This window comes from Epinephelus fuscoguttatus, linkage group LG19, assembly GCF_011397635.1.
Source record: "Epinephelus fuscoguttatus linkage group LG19, E.fuscoguttatus.final_Chr_v1".
NCBI lineage: Eukaryota > Metazoa > Chordata > Actinopteri > Perciformes > Serranidae > Epinephelus > Epinephelus fuscoguttatus.
This window is the reverse complement of record NC_064770.1, coordinates 23562267-23579940: the sequence shown is the minus strand read 5'-3', so window position 1 is coordinate 23579940 and position 17674 is coordinate 23562267. Positions and strand designations below refer to the sequence as shown.

At 44.9% G+C, this 17674-nt stretch overlaps 1 protein-coding gene across 9 annotated transcripts in view; it reads right to left on the bottom strand.

The window, feature by feature from the left end:
* Positions 1–12: 12 nt before the first annotated feature.
* Positions 13–17674, bottom strand: part of crebbpb (CREB binding protein b) — a 57885-nt gene continuing 40223 nt past the window's right edge. The window contains exons 13-31 of one of the 9 annotated variants that reach the window (XM_049560474.1): positions 16893–17081; positions 16374–16754; positions 16001–16174; positions 15535–15715; positions 15077–15195; positions 14469–14708; positions 14256–14344; positions 11815–11925; positions 11608–11664; positions 11418–11495; positions 11177–11244; positions 10714–10876; positions 8578–8724; positions 8360–8473; positions 8085–8250; positions 4852–5019; positions 4439–4600; positions 3893–4174; positions 13–3365 (exon numbers count right to left, since the gene is read on the bottom strand). In XM_049560474.1, the coding sequence (XP_049416431.1) occupies positions 1029–3365; positions 3893–4174; positions 4439–4600; positions 4852–5019; positions 8085–8250; positions 8360–8473; positions 8578–8724; positions 10714–10876; positions 11177–11244; positions 11418–11495; positions 11608–11664; positions 11815–11925; positions 14256–14344; positions 14469–14708; positions 15077–15195; positions 15535–15715; positions 16001–16174; positions 16374–16754; positions 16893–17081 (5226 nt within the window). In that variant the 3' untranslated portion in view covers positions 13–1028. The remainder of the gene's footprint in view (positions 3366–3892; positions 4175–4438; positions 4601–4851; positions 5020–8084; positions 8251–8359; positions 8474–8577; positions 8725–10713; positions 10877–11176; positions 11245–11417; positions 11496–11607; positions 11665–11814; positions 11926–14255; positions 14345–14468; positions 14709–15076; positions 15196–15534; positions 15716–16000; positions 16175–16373; positions 16755–16892; positions 17082–17674) is intronic. The other 8 variants (XM_049560477.1, XM_049560478.1, XM_049560480.1 and 5 more) reach the window with 8 other exon arrangements.

Here is a 17674-nt window from a genome sequence, read left to right as displayed (position 1 = left end):
ACAGAAGCAGAGTCTGTGGCACACAGGTTTATTTAACAATATGGTATATAAGTACGAAATGAGCCATTTGAACCAAGTTTGTACAGTGATTTCATTCTTATTTTCTGCATATTTACAGTACTGTCTAGCTGCTTGATTTACATTAGAGAACAGTTCATCATCAATTCAAGTTTAATGCAAGAGAGAAAATGATGCACAAAACTCTCTCTGAACACAAATCAGCAGTCAAACAAGTAATTTTCCCGCCACAGGCAAAAGAGGTTCAGGACATAATGAGAATTTCTTTTGACTGAGGGAGAGACAAAGCATTTCTTTTTAAACATTTGCAAGACAAACACTGGGCCCAGGCCAGTAAAAAGAACATTCCGGCACCTGTGAACATTAACAAGCTTCGATGCAGGCTTCTCTTACACCTGCCTTTTGTGTTTGGGTGTGTGCAATAGTTCCTAGATCTATACAAATACGTTTATCTCCCATAGACTCTGCAAACAGGAAAGAAATTAAGGCTTTCCCAAAGGCAGTCCTTTTGAAAAATGGCATATTAGAATAAATTAGCCAGGAACAGAGAAACTGAGCAAGAGGTGAAACCTGGCAAAAAATTCCCAGACAAACAATTTTACAGTCTTCTCAACACAAATACGATATTAATTTTGCAAAGGTACAAAATAAAAAAAAAAATTGAATAATAAAATGAAATATTTTTTGTTTTGAGAAGTTTTGTTAAAAAAGTCAATACCAGAGCATAACAAATGAAAAACAAAATTAAAACAACACAAAGACCAGGGCAAATTCTTGCATGGCTGGTCTGAACCAAAAATATATTCTTTGTGTCTTTGTTGTCTTCTTTTCAACAGCAATTATTAAATCACTCTCTGTGTTGGAAGAAAAAGCAGTCCCTTGGTTTAAGGAAAGTTCACAGTCTGTAGGCCTCGTATGACTCGTTTGTATTTCTTTTAGCTTTTTACATCAGCACGTACAAAAATTTCTCAGCTGAAAACAGAACAAGGCCTTTCATCTGTCCCGAAATGCTACAATCCTTCAACAAATTTCTCCAGCGTGTCTCCCGTCGTGTCACCCACCATACCCATGTCATTACTCAACCCCCCTCTGTTTGGTGTGTTAAGTTGAGGGAGCATGGCACTCTGCTCCGGTGTTCCCATGTGCCCCTGCTCTATGGAGCCTGACATGGGGCCTCCGAGGCTCGGGTGGGGAGAGCTGGAGTGGAGGGCGCCGTGCTGAGGTGAGGGCTGGGGCTGTATCCGCGGGGAGGGACTGGAATGCGGGGGTTGCTGCGAAGGCGGACGGGGCGATTGCACTGGGGCCGGGGAACGTACTTGGTTTCCCAGGGTGTTTGCCATTGTCTGGCCAGGTAAGTGAGCTCCTCCCTGGGCTTGGCCTTGGAGCATGTGAGGTTGTGGACTCATGGAGTTAGCCTGTGCCGGAGAGCCCATCTGCTGCTTTAACATCTGCTGCTGCTGTTGCTGCTGAAGCATGCGCTGCTGGAGGAGGTTCTGGGGCCCGTCCATGCCCAGGCCAGGTTGACCCATTTGAGTCGAGGGAGGGAGTTGTCCCATGGGCCCCCCACCTCCTTGCATAGCCATTTGCTGCTGCATGCGGAGCTGGGAGTAGCTTGCTGGCCCCGGCTGCTGCTGTGGGAACTGACCATGGCCTTGGGGCATGCCTCCCTGCTGCTGCTGCGCCTGCTGCTGCTGCATCTGCTGCATCCTGAACAGCTGCTGTCTGCGGTACAGTTGGGGATTGCCGTTTTGAGCAGCATTCATCATCTGGCCCTGGGGGCCCATGGTTGCCATGCCCTGGGGCCCTGCCTGCTGAGGAGGCTGCTGCTGAGGTGCCATCACTGGCCTCTGCACCTGGTTAGCCATGGCTGCCATGGCCTGCATTCCTGCCTGGGTCCCCAGCATGGCCTGAGCGTTCTGCTGCTGGGCCTGCTGCTGTTGCTGCGGCTGGGTGGCCTGGTATTTGGCTGTCCTCTGTTTAATGAAAGCGGCCATGAGGTGGGGGTTCGACTTGAGGATGTTGAGGACCTGCTGTTGCTGCTGGGGAGAGCTGGGAGATTTGAGGGTGCGCAGTAATTCCTGCAGGGCACTCGGGGCGATGTTACCAGGTATCCCCCGTGGCATGTTCTGCTGCTGTGGTGTCATGCCCTGCTGTGAGGGCCCCTGGGGAGGCATGACCCCAGGCATTTGGAGACCCTGCTGCTGGGGCATCATGGGCCTCGGCATGAGCTGGCCCTGCTGGGGCATGGGGTTTCCCTGAGCCTGCTGAGGGGCCATGGGGCCTTGTTGTGTAGGGACCTGCGGCTGCGGACCCTGGGGATTCTGCATGGGATTCTGCATCCCTGGACCCCACTGGCCCTGCTGCATTGCCTGCATCACCTGGGGGCCCCGTGGCCCCTGCATCATCTGCATCTGGCCCTGCATGGGCCCCATCATTCGTGGGTGGTTCATGGGCATCCCGTTCATGGCATAATTCTGCTGCTGCTGCTGCTGTTGTTGCTGTTGCTTCGCCTTGGCTACCATCTCGATCTGTCGGGCCACCTTCAGGGCTGCCAGCAACGGCTGCTGTTGCTGCTGCTGCTGTTGCGGCGGCGGCTGTGGCTGAGGCGGCTGTTGGTGTGGCATGTTCGGCAGAGGTGACTGCTGCTGATGGAGAGGGGATGACTGAGGCCCTGGTTTGCCCTGCGGCACTGGTGTTGGTGGCTGGCTGCTGCGGCCATTGTTGGGGAAGCCTTGGGCAATGTTGGCAGGGATTGGTGGCTGCTGTTGTTGTTGTTGCTGTTGTTGTTGGGGCTGGTTGGGCATGGGCTGGGGGGTCTGGGGTGTATTAGGCTGCTGCACAGAGTTGGGGGTGTCAGGGGCAGCTGAGGTAGGTGGCGATGGCATGGGCATACCCCTTCCAGCCATGGTGGCCATTCTGCGGCGCATCATTTGAGCCTGTTGGAGCCTGTGCTGCAGCTGCTGCTGACGGAGTTTGTGCTTGATGTTGAGACAGAAGGGAACAGGACACTTGTTCTCCTGACAGTGCTTGGCGTGATAACAACATAAAGCGATGAGCTGCTTGCACACAGGGCAGCCACCATTGGTCTTCCGCTTGCAGCCTTTGGTGTGTTGAACCACCCTCTTCATCTTCTGGCATGAAGGCAGAGAGCAGTTGGCGTTGCGGCACTGGCAGGCATGGACCAGGGACTGGATACAGCGCTGGATGCTGAGACGACGGCTCTCCTGAGGGCTCTTGGAGGCCTCTCCGCCCTGACCATTGCTGTCGTCATCTATGCCCAGGCCCCACTTCACCATCTGGTGCTCATGGCCCTTAGCGTTGTAGCAGTTAATGCATAGGTCGTAGTCCTGTTGAAAGGTAAGAAAGACCACATTAAGGTTGTGTTAAGATTTACATTTAATCCAAAATTGAAACAGACAGTAGCCATTTTTACAGAGAACGTGCTATAGGGCCGCCACAAAGTCCCTTCTTTACACCACCTTTGCATTTTTACACTGAACCAAACGACAGCTGTATCATGCTGACCAAATGTGTGATTTTAGATATCATGCCAGCATTGTGGAAGCAAAACAGGCTTGATGGACATGGCGTAAAACACAACAGTGTCCGCCATTGTGTGACATTTAACACGTGTCTGCAGCGTATCCTGCCTGTGGTCCTGCCTACTGTCCCTTTTACACAAACGTTGATATGGCGCTGTTACTACTTCCACTACCGGCTTAAAGGTGAGGCAACTCTGACCCCCAATCCGTGATTGTACCTTTTCTAAAGAACGGAGAGGCAGAATAACTGCACGATATTTACGCCTTGAACAGGCAGTGTAAGAAGGGCTATGGAGTTCAAAACATGTTGGTAAATTGGCATTACTCCCTACCTCACAGACGGTGCAGTGCCAGCGAGTCTCTACGTGGTGCTTGCACTCGTTGCAGGTGTACACGAAGCGGTCCTGGCCTTGGTTGTGCAGCTCTACCAACATACACATCGTGCTCCATTTGCATCTTCGCAGTGAGCTGAACTCCCAGTGCTTGTCTCTGGCCAGAGTCAAAAAGGCATCGCGGCCATCCATCAGGTCGCAGGTCAACAGAGGGTCGGGGTCCATAATGGGTGGCAGGGTGTTGATGACTGGCCCGGCGTGGAGGTGGATGACAAAAAACACCTAGAGAAAGTAGTGGGAGGAGAAACAGTCAAAGTGTGCTATAACATACTCCCTGTCCATCCCATGTCAGAAATAATTCCTACATGAGATCTAAGCCAAAGAGTCCCGCTGCGTGCTGGTGTACTTACTTAATGTAACTATATGCAGTACAGTAATGAGAACAAACCTGTTCTGTGTATGTGCATGGTTTAAAGTATCAAGTGTTAACTTCATTGTGTGGAATGGATTGCAAACAAATCTGTTGTAGCTGTTCGGGTTTCCCACCTCCTTATGTTTCTCCATGGTGGCATAGAGCTTCTGGGACAGGTCATTGGCTACATTCGGCATCCCAGGCTTCTTCTTGTTGGCGCGGCTGACGCTGCTCTTGTTTTTGTTGGTCTTCTTATTATTCTTCTTTTTGGCATTCTTGCTGTCAGCTTGGGCTCCCTTGAAACAGACGGACATGAACATTGAGAGAGATTGCACAACAGACAAGATGGGGTTATGCAATTAAGCTGAGTGGTTATACAATGCCTGAATGGCTGCTGAAAGCTTTTATATAATGAGGACTTGAGGATGATAAAATCTGGGGTGAAGCAGAGGCCTCAGCGCCAGGCTGTTGATTTTGGCCGAACAAGAGCGTTCCTTTCATGAAACCCATTTCAAAATGCTCAAATCCACCTATCCACCCAACTCACCTCTGTCGTCTCAGAGGAGGCAGTGTTCTCCTCCTTCTTCCTTTCTTCCTCCTCCTGCTCCAGCTCCTTGATGCTCTCCTCCAGTACGTTAGGCCAAAAGTCGCCCTCGAAGTATGGCAGCTCGTTGGCACTGGTCAGACGGTCTTCTGTCGCCTGTTTGAAAATGTCCTAAACACAAGATGCACAAGACTTCCATCAGGCGAGATAGTGAGGCAGCTCTTGAAGATAATGTCAAGTTTCATAAAGTTGAATTTAAAACAGTATTTTCGTAACAAACTCAAACGTGAGATCGTTTTGCAACTACGATGAACATAAACAAATATGGGAAAAAAGTCAGTCCTACTGGAGCATACTGTAAAGCTAAATTATTTTACTTTATCTTGACTTAGAGTTCCAGTTTTTGTTCTCAGTTTGTTTTGCAATAATCTCTATCAAACACAAGGGGGAGCCTCACTTTACTGCACACTTCTGGACTGGACACAGTGACAAGCTCCTAACTCTTTGTCTTGAAGACACATAAAAAGGATGTTTCAAATCATATTAATACTCTGGTTTAGAAAAGGGCCTAAAAGACAATATAAATATTGTAAAAACAGTCGATATCGGAATGTCTAGGATACTTAAATACTTTAAATTTACAAGTTCATCCTATCAGGCTCATTATGTTTCGATGTAAAGGCCTCTGCAGACTGAGTCCGTTTTATTCCGTCTGTCATTTTTGTCCATCATGTAAGTTTTCAGAAGTTTTTTAAGTTGTTTTTCTCGCATCTGTCAAAAGCCTATAAAGAGCTGCTTGACCAAAAACGGGGCCAAGAAAATGTGGCAGCAGGACACCCCGCACTGAATAGAAGAACAGGTCACACAGTATCCTTTCATAACTCAGATAGCCTCCTTTCAACAGGTCAGATAATAATACTCAGGTGGAGGATGATGATGACACAGACAGATAAAGATTGACAGCTCAGCCTGTTCACCCGCGGTGCCAAATGCAAGACACGGGCAGTGTCTCCAGTGGATAGGAGCAGAGGAGCAAAAGTGTCTTGTATGGCAAATTTTCACAACACAGAATAAAACGTATCGGACTCAGTGTGAACGGTTTCTGTGTGGAATGATTTTTTTCAGGTGACGGATTAAAAAAAACAAGTGAACAAAACGGATTCAGTGTGCAAAGACCTAAACTCTATGAAGCTATTCTCAGATCAGATTATCGTTAGATTAGATGATGTCAAATGTGATTTATCATTCACACATAGTTTTAGAGAGAGGTCCCCAAAGGCAGCAGCAAGTTAATAACACCAATAAATAGTTAACAAAAATTATACAAGTTAGTTACAACCAAGTAATCTGATTGGACATGAGGTTTCCATGAGTGCTGATATTACAGCAGCATTGGGATTTTTAAGTTTGCATGTATCACTCCTACATACTTACATTAATTGTTCATTAGCCTACATTAATAGTTGTCATAACAAACTATGCACTGCAGAGATGACCATGTTTTCACAAATAACATCTCAGTTAAATTATATATGGTCATCAAGAGGACGATGGGAAGTAAAGACGCCTGCATAGTTAGGATAGGATGATGAGGCACCTGTAGATCTGTTGTATAAAAGCAGTATCACACTCAGGGTTGTGGTGTTGTACGGACGTGATGCAGTCATAGGCAGGAGGCTGCAGGCCAACAGCACTCGCTCTCTTGTTATGATGCTTAATTATCAAGACATCACTATATATATAAAATATTGAACCAAAATAAACTGATATTACGTGTGACATTTTAACCTACTGTAGAGTAGGGGTGGGGGAAATATTGATTCTTAGATGCATCACGATAAGAACATAAATAACACAGCGGCTACAGCGGAGCACTCCGCCCCCCCGATGTTGAGGTGCTTTCAGATTAATTCATTCATTCATCAATGCAGTTTACTTTTTAAAATAAAAAGGATGCAGACCATATGTTATTAAATAGAAGGTGAATTGCATACTGTTTCAGGGGAAATATTACAGTAGGGTATGCAAACACTGGACCCTACGCAGGTGTGCGTATATCCCATATATATGTATATCCCACAATGGACAAGCGTGAGCATCCATAGATGGATACAACCCGACTGACACCCTCTGGTTCAAAGGTGAGGGTATGGAGGTGGGCTGAAGGGGAGAGGGACCTGGACAAGGGCCACACTGTATGCGAGTAAAATTATCTGTTTATTTAATCATCGATCACCAAAAATACAATTTACTATTGTTTAAAAGAAAGAGAAAAATAAATCATGTGCTGAAATCAAACATTTTGATGCACTGCTATACATCAATTATCGTTTTATTATTGAATCGTTACCCTTTGAATTGAAACTGAATCGAATCATGTGGTGCCTGGAGATTCCCACCCCTACTGTAGAGTTGACTAGACTGGTTGACTGGACGAAAACTATCGGCTGAGTGCATCGCCAGTTGTTTTTTGGGCGTTTTTTGTAATTTTATTTTGCTAATATAAGGCTCTGCAGAACAAGTGAGAGCCACTGCTCAGGGGGTGATGGCTCAGCACGCAGAAAGCTCAGTGCTAAAATGAAGTGTGGAGATAGGTTTGGCAATGCGAGACTAGTCAGCAACAGGCCTGTTCAGCGAGCTAACGCAGTAGCACAAAGAGGACAGCAACAGCAGAGAAAGAGACATGTATATCTTTATGTCTAACTTGATGAGTTTATGGATTATTTTGTCTAAACATGAACTGGTGATGGTTGGAACAGTGGAAAGAGTTTTATTTTGTCTCTGTTGAGGTTAATAAAGTGTTTTGTACTATACGTTACCAAGGCAGTTAAGCTATTCTTAGCTTGGTGAAATAGAGAAACTTGAATTCCGAAGGTGTGTCATTGTATTTTTTCTCTTCAATAAGAAAATCAGGAGTACGATCATTACCTTTCTTGACATTTTGTGAGTTTACTTTTGTTTATTTAGAATATTTAAAAAGCTGAGAGAGCTTGTGGAACGTTGCTGCTTAAACACATCCAGTTGGAAAACTTTCACACATCATAAAACTCTAGAGAAGACTCATTAGTTTTCATTTAAAAAATAAATGACTGACACCTTATTTCAACAGACGCCCAGACTTGATCTCTGTACAATTATATCTACTGGCAAAATTGTAAATTATAAATGAGAAAATGTTGAGAGACAAAGCACCCCACTGCCATCACAAAGACATGACGATGCCATCATTTTCTGACCTTGTAATCATGTAGGATCCTCTCAGCGAAAGCCTTGTCCAGCATCTTCCTGTACCACTCTTGGAGCCTCTTGGGCTTGGGGATCTTCTGGTCGGGAGGGTGGCAGTGAAAAATGTAATCATCTCCTTCACTGGGTGGGCAGGCCCAGATGTGACCCATCACATACCTGAGGGCAACAAGAGTTATCAGCCACTTGCAGGAATGATACAATAATACATACACTATCAGCTGAAACTGTGTGAATGCTGCAGTGTGTAAAGTTACTCTTAACTCACCCCAGTTTCTTCACATACTCCAGGTAGCCTATCAGGATCTCATGGTACACTGCAGTCCTTAGCACACGTGGTCTGAAGAAGTGAATACTGTCGAGGTATGATATGTAAACCCGTCTGCAAGGCAAATATGGAACATTTAATCAATGAGCACAGACAGCAACATACATATACACTAAACTGCTTTCATCATTCACTTCACCTCTTTTTTTTTTTTTTACCTGGTATTTGGAAAGGGGCAATCAGAGCCGTACTCCTGGACATGCATGCCGAAGAAACAAACGTCCACTCCGTCTATTTCCTCAAATGCAAAAAGTGCTTTGGTTCTGTAAGGGAAGCTCTCCACCATCTCGCCTGAGTCCACAAACCTGTAGAAACAGAGACGCACAAGGTAAGTTACAGCTTTTATATCTTTTAAAAACTTAACTTCAACAGTTTGTAATTCATTGAAGAGGACAGGGAAATGGATAATTTCCTTGGTCAAGTCTTTCATGCATGTTTTCTAACTTCATTTCTATGATATATGGACAACTGAGTTTAATTTTGAATGCAAAGGCTGAGCAAGAAAACCACAAGGTACATTTTTAGTGCATTTACATTCTTCCAGCAGTAGAGATCAATGTGGGGAAGGTCTTTCTTTTATTAATTCAGGGCATCCTGGTAACCCAGGGGTTTATGATGCTGAACCGTTGCCTACTCAAGTCCAGCTGATGGTGTTCATCTCTCCTCTCTCACACTCTCCACACAGCTCCGCCCCACACACTCACTCACAGTTTCTCCAGCATCACTCAGAGAGCTGCTCCTCTGTTTAATCTGTCTGTTCATTAGTCTACAGTGAGACATCAGTCTGTATGTTGCACAAGCAACACTAAATCAGTCTGAGAGATGAATGAAGTTACCGCAGTCGCACACGTACAATACTGTGGTCCTTTCCCTCTGTAACTTTTAGCTGCATCCAGTCTAGTCGATTTTTGTTTCTGTTATCGGCTTAGATGAGCGGTGCCATGCGGAGCTGCACACCTACTCCTTCTCCAGAGTAGGTCCAAAAGCCGGGCCGCCCGCACTCAAGCAGGTAGCGGTGGCGTCTCGCCAGCCAGAGAGATCCCTGTGGTTCGGAGTTTAGTTTCTCTCCTGCGTCCTGTTTTTACTTAAGATATCTGCTTTATTTTATTGTTTCATGTTTGCTATCCGCTGTATTAGAAGTTGTGTGAAGTTGCTACTCGAAAACTCAACATTTCCTTGTTTTGCCGCTTCACAATAAAAGTTTTTACATAACAAAATAACAGATAACTTTTATTTTTAAGACACTATTGGAATTAAAATATATTTATTACAGAATTAGTGGAACTTTGTTAGCAGCTTTTCTTCAATTAAGACAAGTCTAATTATACGGCAGGGAGGAAGAGTAAAATCAGAATCAGCCACAGTGAAATCTCTCTCTGCTTATTTTCTGTACGAAATGCCCAAAAACAATGCTTTTAATTGTCAAAATGGCTTTAACACAATCTTGTCATGTTGCAAGCTCTACTGACGTCTTTCAATTCCTTCTGTCATCATTTTAAACGTCCTCATTTATTCGATGTGATTTAAAAAAATACACCATCAATGAGGACATTTCTTAAAAGTGCACCAACATAATCCTCAACTTCTCACCTGGTTCGTTTCTCAGATGCAACTAGAAAAGTGCACTCAGTAGAGCGCATATCTCTGCCAGGCGGTGACATGGCCACTGGAGCTGATCGCAGCCACTCAATGCACATGGTGCAGTTTTCTTCAGATTTTTCATCTAGTATTGTGCCTAACTTCAGTGTATCACAACATATCAGGTATAAAATAACCGTGCAGATGCTTCTTTTCGAAATGAGACCAGACTTTTCTACGGACGCCACTTTTTGAGCAACAACAAAGGCCGAACTGTGGCCTGAAAGAGACGGTAAGGCTTCTTGTTTGTAGCTGAGACAATTTCCAAATGCCTTTTTTTATGTACGTTTTTTACATGATTGTGTTGAAGACTTGGGGCCCTGACCAGCCAGTTAAAAGCAGTGAGGAGTCAGCAGTCAATGACAGTAGACAACTGTCAATAATACAGGTTCTTCAATAACAATGAATCACTGCAACCATGAGAGGTCCTGGAGCATTCAGCATTTGTGTACACAAAACATGAGGCTGATTGGTCTAGTAGTATAAAAGATTAGCTTCAGACAAACAGATCAGACACTCACACATAAAAGGTTCTTCAATGGAATGCCATGTAGTTTCCAGCTGGGCTTAACATTTAAAAAGCAGCCACACAATGAATACTACCATGTTATTCCATATTTCGCAAATGTTATTAGCAAATCAGGTGAGAACCTTACCTGGACTTCATGCCAGGCTTAACCTCCACAGTTTTGTCCGAGCTGGCTACCACTCGCACAAACACCTCACCAGCCTCTGGGTGGTTCTGCCTTTTCAAGTACTTGTTCACTCGGTCTTCAATGTATGTTCCCAGCCGGGTAGACTGCAACCCTTTACATAGATCAGCACAAACACAAAGACAAAATGGTGTAAATATTTTTCTCAGAATAGAAACACTGACGGGCAAATTCACAAGAGGATTGTGCTACTTCTGCCGTCGCTAATTCTGTCTGTGGTGATCTTGATGCAAAGGCAACATTGATACATTGCCACAAGGGTAATTGCAATCAGATAAAAAACAAAAAACAAATGCTGTCAGCGGCTGCAATCCATTCTTTGTGAATTCACCCATGACAGTTTTGTGTGATTAAATAAGAGAAAATGAAATAAAATGTTTCTGTTTATTGTTCAAATAACACTTACTTCTGGCTGAAAACTTGTTTTCCTTTCTTGTTTTGCTGGACTTCTTCAGACAGTTGTCACAGATAAAGCTACAAGAAGGAAGATCAAACTGCAGTTTAGAGTCAACATACAGAAACACCAACAAAAAAATCCTAATAAGACGAGGTTTATACTCTGCAAGTAAGAGTTCTGTTAAGGTCAGACATGGATTGTATATGCTTTAACAGTTGGATAGTTGTCCAGTGGCCTCAGTGAGACTTACCCTGATGGCCAAATGACATCGTAGTGCAGCACGCAGATCTGGTGCATCTTTCGTCCACAGTCTTTACATTCAACAAACCTGGCAAAGACAAAAATTTGCTATTTCTCTGCTTTTCTTGTGAAAAATAGTGAAGAATCACTGCCTTCTTAAATTAGAGTCAAAGTGAAGTGACTGTTCAGACAGTACTCACGGCTCAGGGTCCAACATGTCATTTTTCTTCTTTTCAAACTGCTCTTTTGATATCATGCTGCACCAAAAAGAGAAAAACAAACAACCAAGTTCATGTTGGCTCCTGTGATTGAAAACCCTTTCCACAAAAATAAAATCCAGAGAGAACAGCCTGATACTCGCAGAAGATCATCAGGTGGTGTTCAGACACCCAAGCCTGGTCACTTACGTCTGTGGCTGTGCCGGGTCGTCCCCCAGGGTCACACTGTTGCCCTGGATCTCGTTGAAGCACTTCTCACAGAAGTGATACCTGTCGGCAATAAGGCCATATTTGGGTGAACTGCAGCCAGCACACACAGTAGCAGCACAGGCAAACCGGCGTACGGGTGGCAGAATGCAGAGTAAACGGTGCACACGGCAACAACCGAGGACGGAGCATGGGCAGCGGACAGACGGAGGGACACATACACACACAGGCAGAGGTACATGTTAGTGACAGTTGAAATGATCATGATTCAGCCACTCATTCAAACTGGAACAGAAATGGGGGAAACGTGCTAAAATGTTAATGATGGTCAACAACAAATAAAATGTTCAAACACAAACTAATGTATGTCGACACAAGTGCATGCTGGAGTATGAAAACAACAACAAAAACAATACTATTTCACTGCAATCATATAAAACATATGATATAACACTTCTAACATGCATAATGAGCTGATGAGATGATATGGTCATGCTGGGGGAGAGAGGATGAGTGACAGCGCAAATACAAAAGTGCAAGTCTTTAAGTAAATTAATTTAATTGAAATCAAGGATATTTTAGTGCTAACACTAAAAAAATTTAGATGAAGACGTTTCCACTGTGAAAAGTTGTGGATGGTACCAGTGGAGCCGTTCTGTACTGTCCCCATTTTTGGTCCCCCCTCTGTTGGGGTACCTAGCACACAGATCTGGTACTAAAAGGTGGAGATGTGAACACTGCAGTCCGTTGATTGGTCAATAGAGGACGGTCACTCTGCTCAGGGCTGAGTTGTGGCTGGTTTTGAGGCTCATGTAACCACTGTTCATACCGTGGAGAGTTTTATTAGACTGTAACTATAAAATGAAAGGATGTTTTGTTGCCTCTTGCAGCAGCTGGAGTCTGAGAAAAAATAGCCTAATTCACTGGTCGGACTGCCGGAGACTTTTAAGGTGGAACGCTAACTTGTAATGTCACTCAATGCTAAGCTGACAGCGTGAATCCATCAACATACCTTAAATTTAATTGTGACAACTTTTGACTATTACTTTTATTTTCATATTACATACACTTTTAGCAATGAGTGGATCTTCAAGCGTTTATATATATTAATTTCAGCCGGGAAATGTGAACTGCATATATTCTAATCCTCACTCTGAGAAAAAAAATGGTTGCGTAGCGTCGCGCTACAGCAACAGTAAACCTCTGAGCTTGCCGTAGAAGGACTAAATGCGCAAACCCGCTATCTTTAGATATCTCATGGAGAGAGACTCTCACTGCAGCCTGTTTTATTTCATTTTGTTCGGTGGACGATAAACGAAGTGCAGACTTCCCTCTGTGTCACCAGTAATGAGGAAATACAGTGAGTGCTGGATGGAGCAGTGAGTGACAACAACCCCGCCCATATTTAAGGGTACGGTTTGCAGTGGATACACTAGGGTCTAGGTTCCATGTCTGAAGGGTTACTTTTGGTTCCAAATGTACCATACCGAAAGTGTTTGGTGGAAATGGAGCTTTAGTGTAGGGTGGTCATAAAACTCGGTCTTAAGAATTGGAGCGCTCCCTCAAGCAACAAACAAGGAGCAGCAAACCAGGTAGATAATAGAACATAAAAGGGGACTCTGGGGAGGCGCAAGAATGTGAACAAGTCTCAGTTCTCTTGTACTGTGGAAAAGGGGAGAACTAGTAGAGTGAACAAGAGTCCATGTTTAATTTGGCGTTTATCTGATCCACCAAAACTAAATTTTTCTGAAACAGTTTGTCTTTCAATCCCACTGTCTCGCGCAGCTAACCAATGGAGGCTGGTAGCAAGTTGACGTGACAAAATCTAATATGTAAAGTTTTTACACGACTACAGTTTCTCTTTATGAATTATACTGATGCTGAATTGACAAGAACATTGTCGACATGTGACGCCTTTTATCTTGTGCTCCTAGAATGTGTTCATGTGGACACGCAAGGAATTGCTAATATGTCATATTTCTTAATAGGTGTTTGGCGTAGTATTTTCCAGCAGGAGCAGGATGTGGACATAATCTCAAAAGGAATCTAGTTGTTGTCTCTCAAAGTTGTTAAACCTCACAGTATCTGCAATAATTGAATGGTGTTGCACTGGAATGACAGAGGTGCAGGTGCAGGTGCAGGTTCTGCACAGCAGGGGGAGCTTGGTGCTGATTCTCAGGCACAAGAGACATGAGGACAACACAAGGCCGGATCATGCACATTCTGCTTGGCCACAATATACAACTCTCAGCAGTGCCTGTGACACCCCTATAAAGGAAATGTCATGTGAGTGAGGACCTTACATCTTTGTTGACTGGTGTGGCCGGTGTCTTTGGTCGTGTTTTGTCTTTGAGAATTAAGCTGCACAACTTCTCCTTCTAACCCCTCCTTCACCCCTCAGCAGAATTGGCATACAATTTTACCTGTTCTGGTAGCTGTAGTAGGTGCCGTCCCTGGAAATGGTACACAACTGTTTGCCATAGCAACACAGCGTCTGGGGTGAGAACTCATACTGTGGAAACATCGGAGAAACATTAACAATAAGTGCCTCTGTTGCACTGAAGTCAACATCCACATACAGGTAAAGATCAAGTGACCTGACATGATGAAAACTTCTCTATCTCATATTGTCCTACCTTCCTGCCGCAGCAGTAGCCCAGGCCCTGCATGACGGGATCAATCTCCGCTTCAAACACTTCTGCCAGTTTGGTGCAGTACTTGTAGACACGGGATGTTTTACGGTTGTACAGCCAGGCGTTGTTGAACATGAGCCACACATCGTCCACGTACTGCCACGGCTCCTGGTACTGACCTGTATCCAGCTTGCGCTTGATAGTGGACAAGTCGATGGGATTCTTTACAATGTCAAAGTAGTCCTGTGCAGCAGCAGAGACACATTTGCAGAAATGAGTAAAATATGCTTTACAGTATTTTCCGTCATCATGATGATGTAGTTCTAACTCCCATTAAAGGTGTGTAGGATTTAGGAGGATATATCGGCATAAATGGAATATAATAAGTATGTTTTCTTTGGTGTATAATCACCTGAAAATTTCTGACTGCTTTCAAGAGTAGAGGACCTTTGCAAATAATTCGACTCCTGAACAATGAACACTAAAGGAATTCTAACCGGGGGAAGTATCAGCTGGTTTCAATCTGCGATCCTCATCCCTATATGCAACTAAATCCCCCTAAATCTTCCGAACTGCTCCTTTAAGGTGTGTGCATAATTGTGGACACTCACAGGGATGCCCAGTAGCATGGGGTCTACAGGCTGTCTGAAGGGCAGTGACTCTGGGTCTTGCCTGTAGAGGGCCTCAAGTGTCGGCATTAGGGCTTGTCTCAGCTCCTCTGGCTTAAAAACTGGACAGAAAATAAAAATGTTATGGGTAATCAATCACAAACTGGTCGACACAAATACAAAATCTTAATTCAAAGCCAAGTGTACAAATCCCCGTCTAACTGTACAGTATGATGAAAGATCTTTCGCATCAATCAAACTGCTGTTGCAAGACACATGTATACTGGAAAGTAAGGAGAAATAACTCACAGGCATTCAGTTTTACTCTTGTTTGATATTTATATAATATTGGATTCATTTTCTAGCCCCATGAGACATCTTCAGTTTTGTGTATCATGAAATATCCTACCTCAATATATTGTTCCACCCTTAATATATTAAAATAAGTTTCGTGTTCTCACTTTTTTTGCGGTTCTGAGTGGCGGAGGTGGTTGACGTGGTGTTGGCCCCACTTTCCTCCTCTTCTTTGGGTTCTGCCTTCATCTCCGGCTTCTTCTCCTCAGTTTCCATTGGTTCCTGCTTTGGCTCTGCTGCATCTGGCTCCTCCTTCTTCACCAGCGGGGGTTTGGTTTCATCGTCCTGCTACATGAACACAACCATGGTTAACCAGATATCCTACTATGCAGTCATGTAGTAACTGCATTTAATGACGCATATTGCTTTCTTTTAGGAGAATGAAAAGCCAAGTGTCAAGTTTACTTTTTAGGACATGAAATGTGAGCAGAACACACAGCAGTAACCAGGGGATCGAACAGCGAATGGCTTCTATGTGGCGTACAGTAGACATAAGTGTGCTTCTTCCTGTCTCTTGCCTTAACAATGCCTTTCTTACAGACTAATTACTTATCTTATAAATCATGAACATACCTCCATTTTCACATCAGGCTGCTTCTTTCCAGAGTTGCTGTCATCTTCTTCGTCTTTTACTTCAGGTTTGGCTTCAGTGCTGCTCATATCTGGCAGGGCCTGCTGGGAGCTCAGCTCAGCCACAGAGCCTGGGGTGGGCACTCTGTTGTCTATACTCGCTGCTGCCTGGGACAACTTTGAGAAGAGGAGAAGACGTCCTGATCACAATGCTGATGAGTTATATATTGAGTCATATTTATTAATAAGCAAAGTCAGGACTGAGTGCCGGTGATTGGTTGTTTGGCCAAAAGACCTGTCAGCTTTAACAGCAGCTGGCAAAGGCGTAAGCGATACAAGACCTGTAGTTAGTTTTTGATATGAGCCAGTATCTCACCGGTGTGCTGGGGTGCTGTGCCTGCACGGAGGTGGGCTGCTGCATCTGGCTGGGGGGTTCTGTTTGCGGCTGCAGGGGCGTGAGCGGCTGGGAGGGATCAGGCGTGCCCAGGGCTGAGGGGGGGCCAGGGAGGCTACTGGGTATGTGGGTAGGGGTAGAGGAGGGTCCACCCGTGGAGGCGGGGGTAGAGGGTTGCGGTGGCACCTGGGCCTGTGCAGGAGCATGGTGCTGCTGAAGCTGCTGCTGCTGTTGGGGCTGCAGGCTGGCAGAGGCATTGGGTGGAGGGGTGGCACCCAGGGTGGGCTGGGCTGCAGGGCCACAGGGCAGCTGGGAGCCAAGAGTTCCCAGTGCATTCAGAGGGAGGTTAGAGTTCTGTGGCTGCTGGAACAAAGAGGGTTGCATAGTTAGGATACCAATACACACCATTCACACAGCAGCCAGCATGGTGACACTCATGAGCGCTCAGACATGAGTGTCAGAAAGCGGTAAGAGAATGCAGCACATTACAAGTCCCCTCACCTGTGTGACAGCAGCCTGTGTTAGCGGCTGGCTCAAGCCTACATTCACATTCATTGCTCCACCTGCAGCGGCAGTGAACTGGCCCTGTGGCAGGAACTGGCCCTGGTTGCCTGGCTGAGCTACCATGTTATTAGCATGGCTACCCATCATTCCTGGAGTCTGAGGCATCCTTGACGGGGACATACCCATCTATAAAAGAGAAGCGAGATGAAACAGATAACCTCATTACAGCAGCAGGCCTCTAGTATTCAATGCCTGCCAAGTAAAATAAAATGAATGGAATGCAGTGTACACGCATGCTACTGCTACAACAGTCCTCTGAAGGCCTTGTGGTGTAACTTACAACCAAAACAATGTGCTGAATCAAAACACAGCGTGGCCAGAGATCTAAAGCCAGGAAGGAACATTACATAGCTGTAAGCCAGGCCTTAGGCTCTGCCATGGTTTCACTACAGATTATACACTGAAAGCCAGGTGGCTGGTTAGTGAAAGCATCAGGACCCATGTCAACCATAGGCAGCAAATTCCATATTTATGAGTTAGCGTCAGAATGGTAACAGAGAAAGAAACGGACAGTCCAACAGTGTGAGGCATTCAACAGTAAAGAGAAGGGCTACACGATTATGGCAGAAACGATGATTTTGATCAATGCTGGGATGATGATTATTTAGTGACTTAAAGAAGCACTTCCATGCTGTGCTACATTCCTGCTAATGTACAAATCTTTCCATACAAATAAGACTTAAAATAAGGTTCTTCCTCACCTGAATTTAGTGCATTTA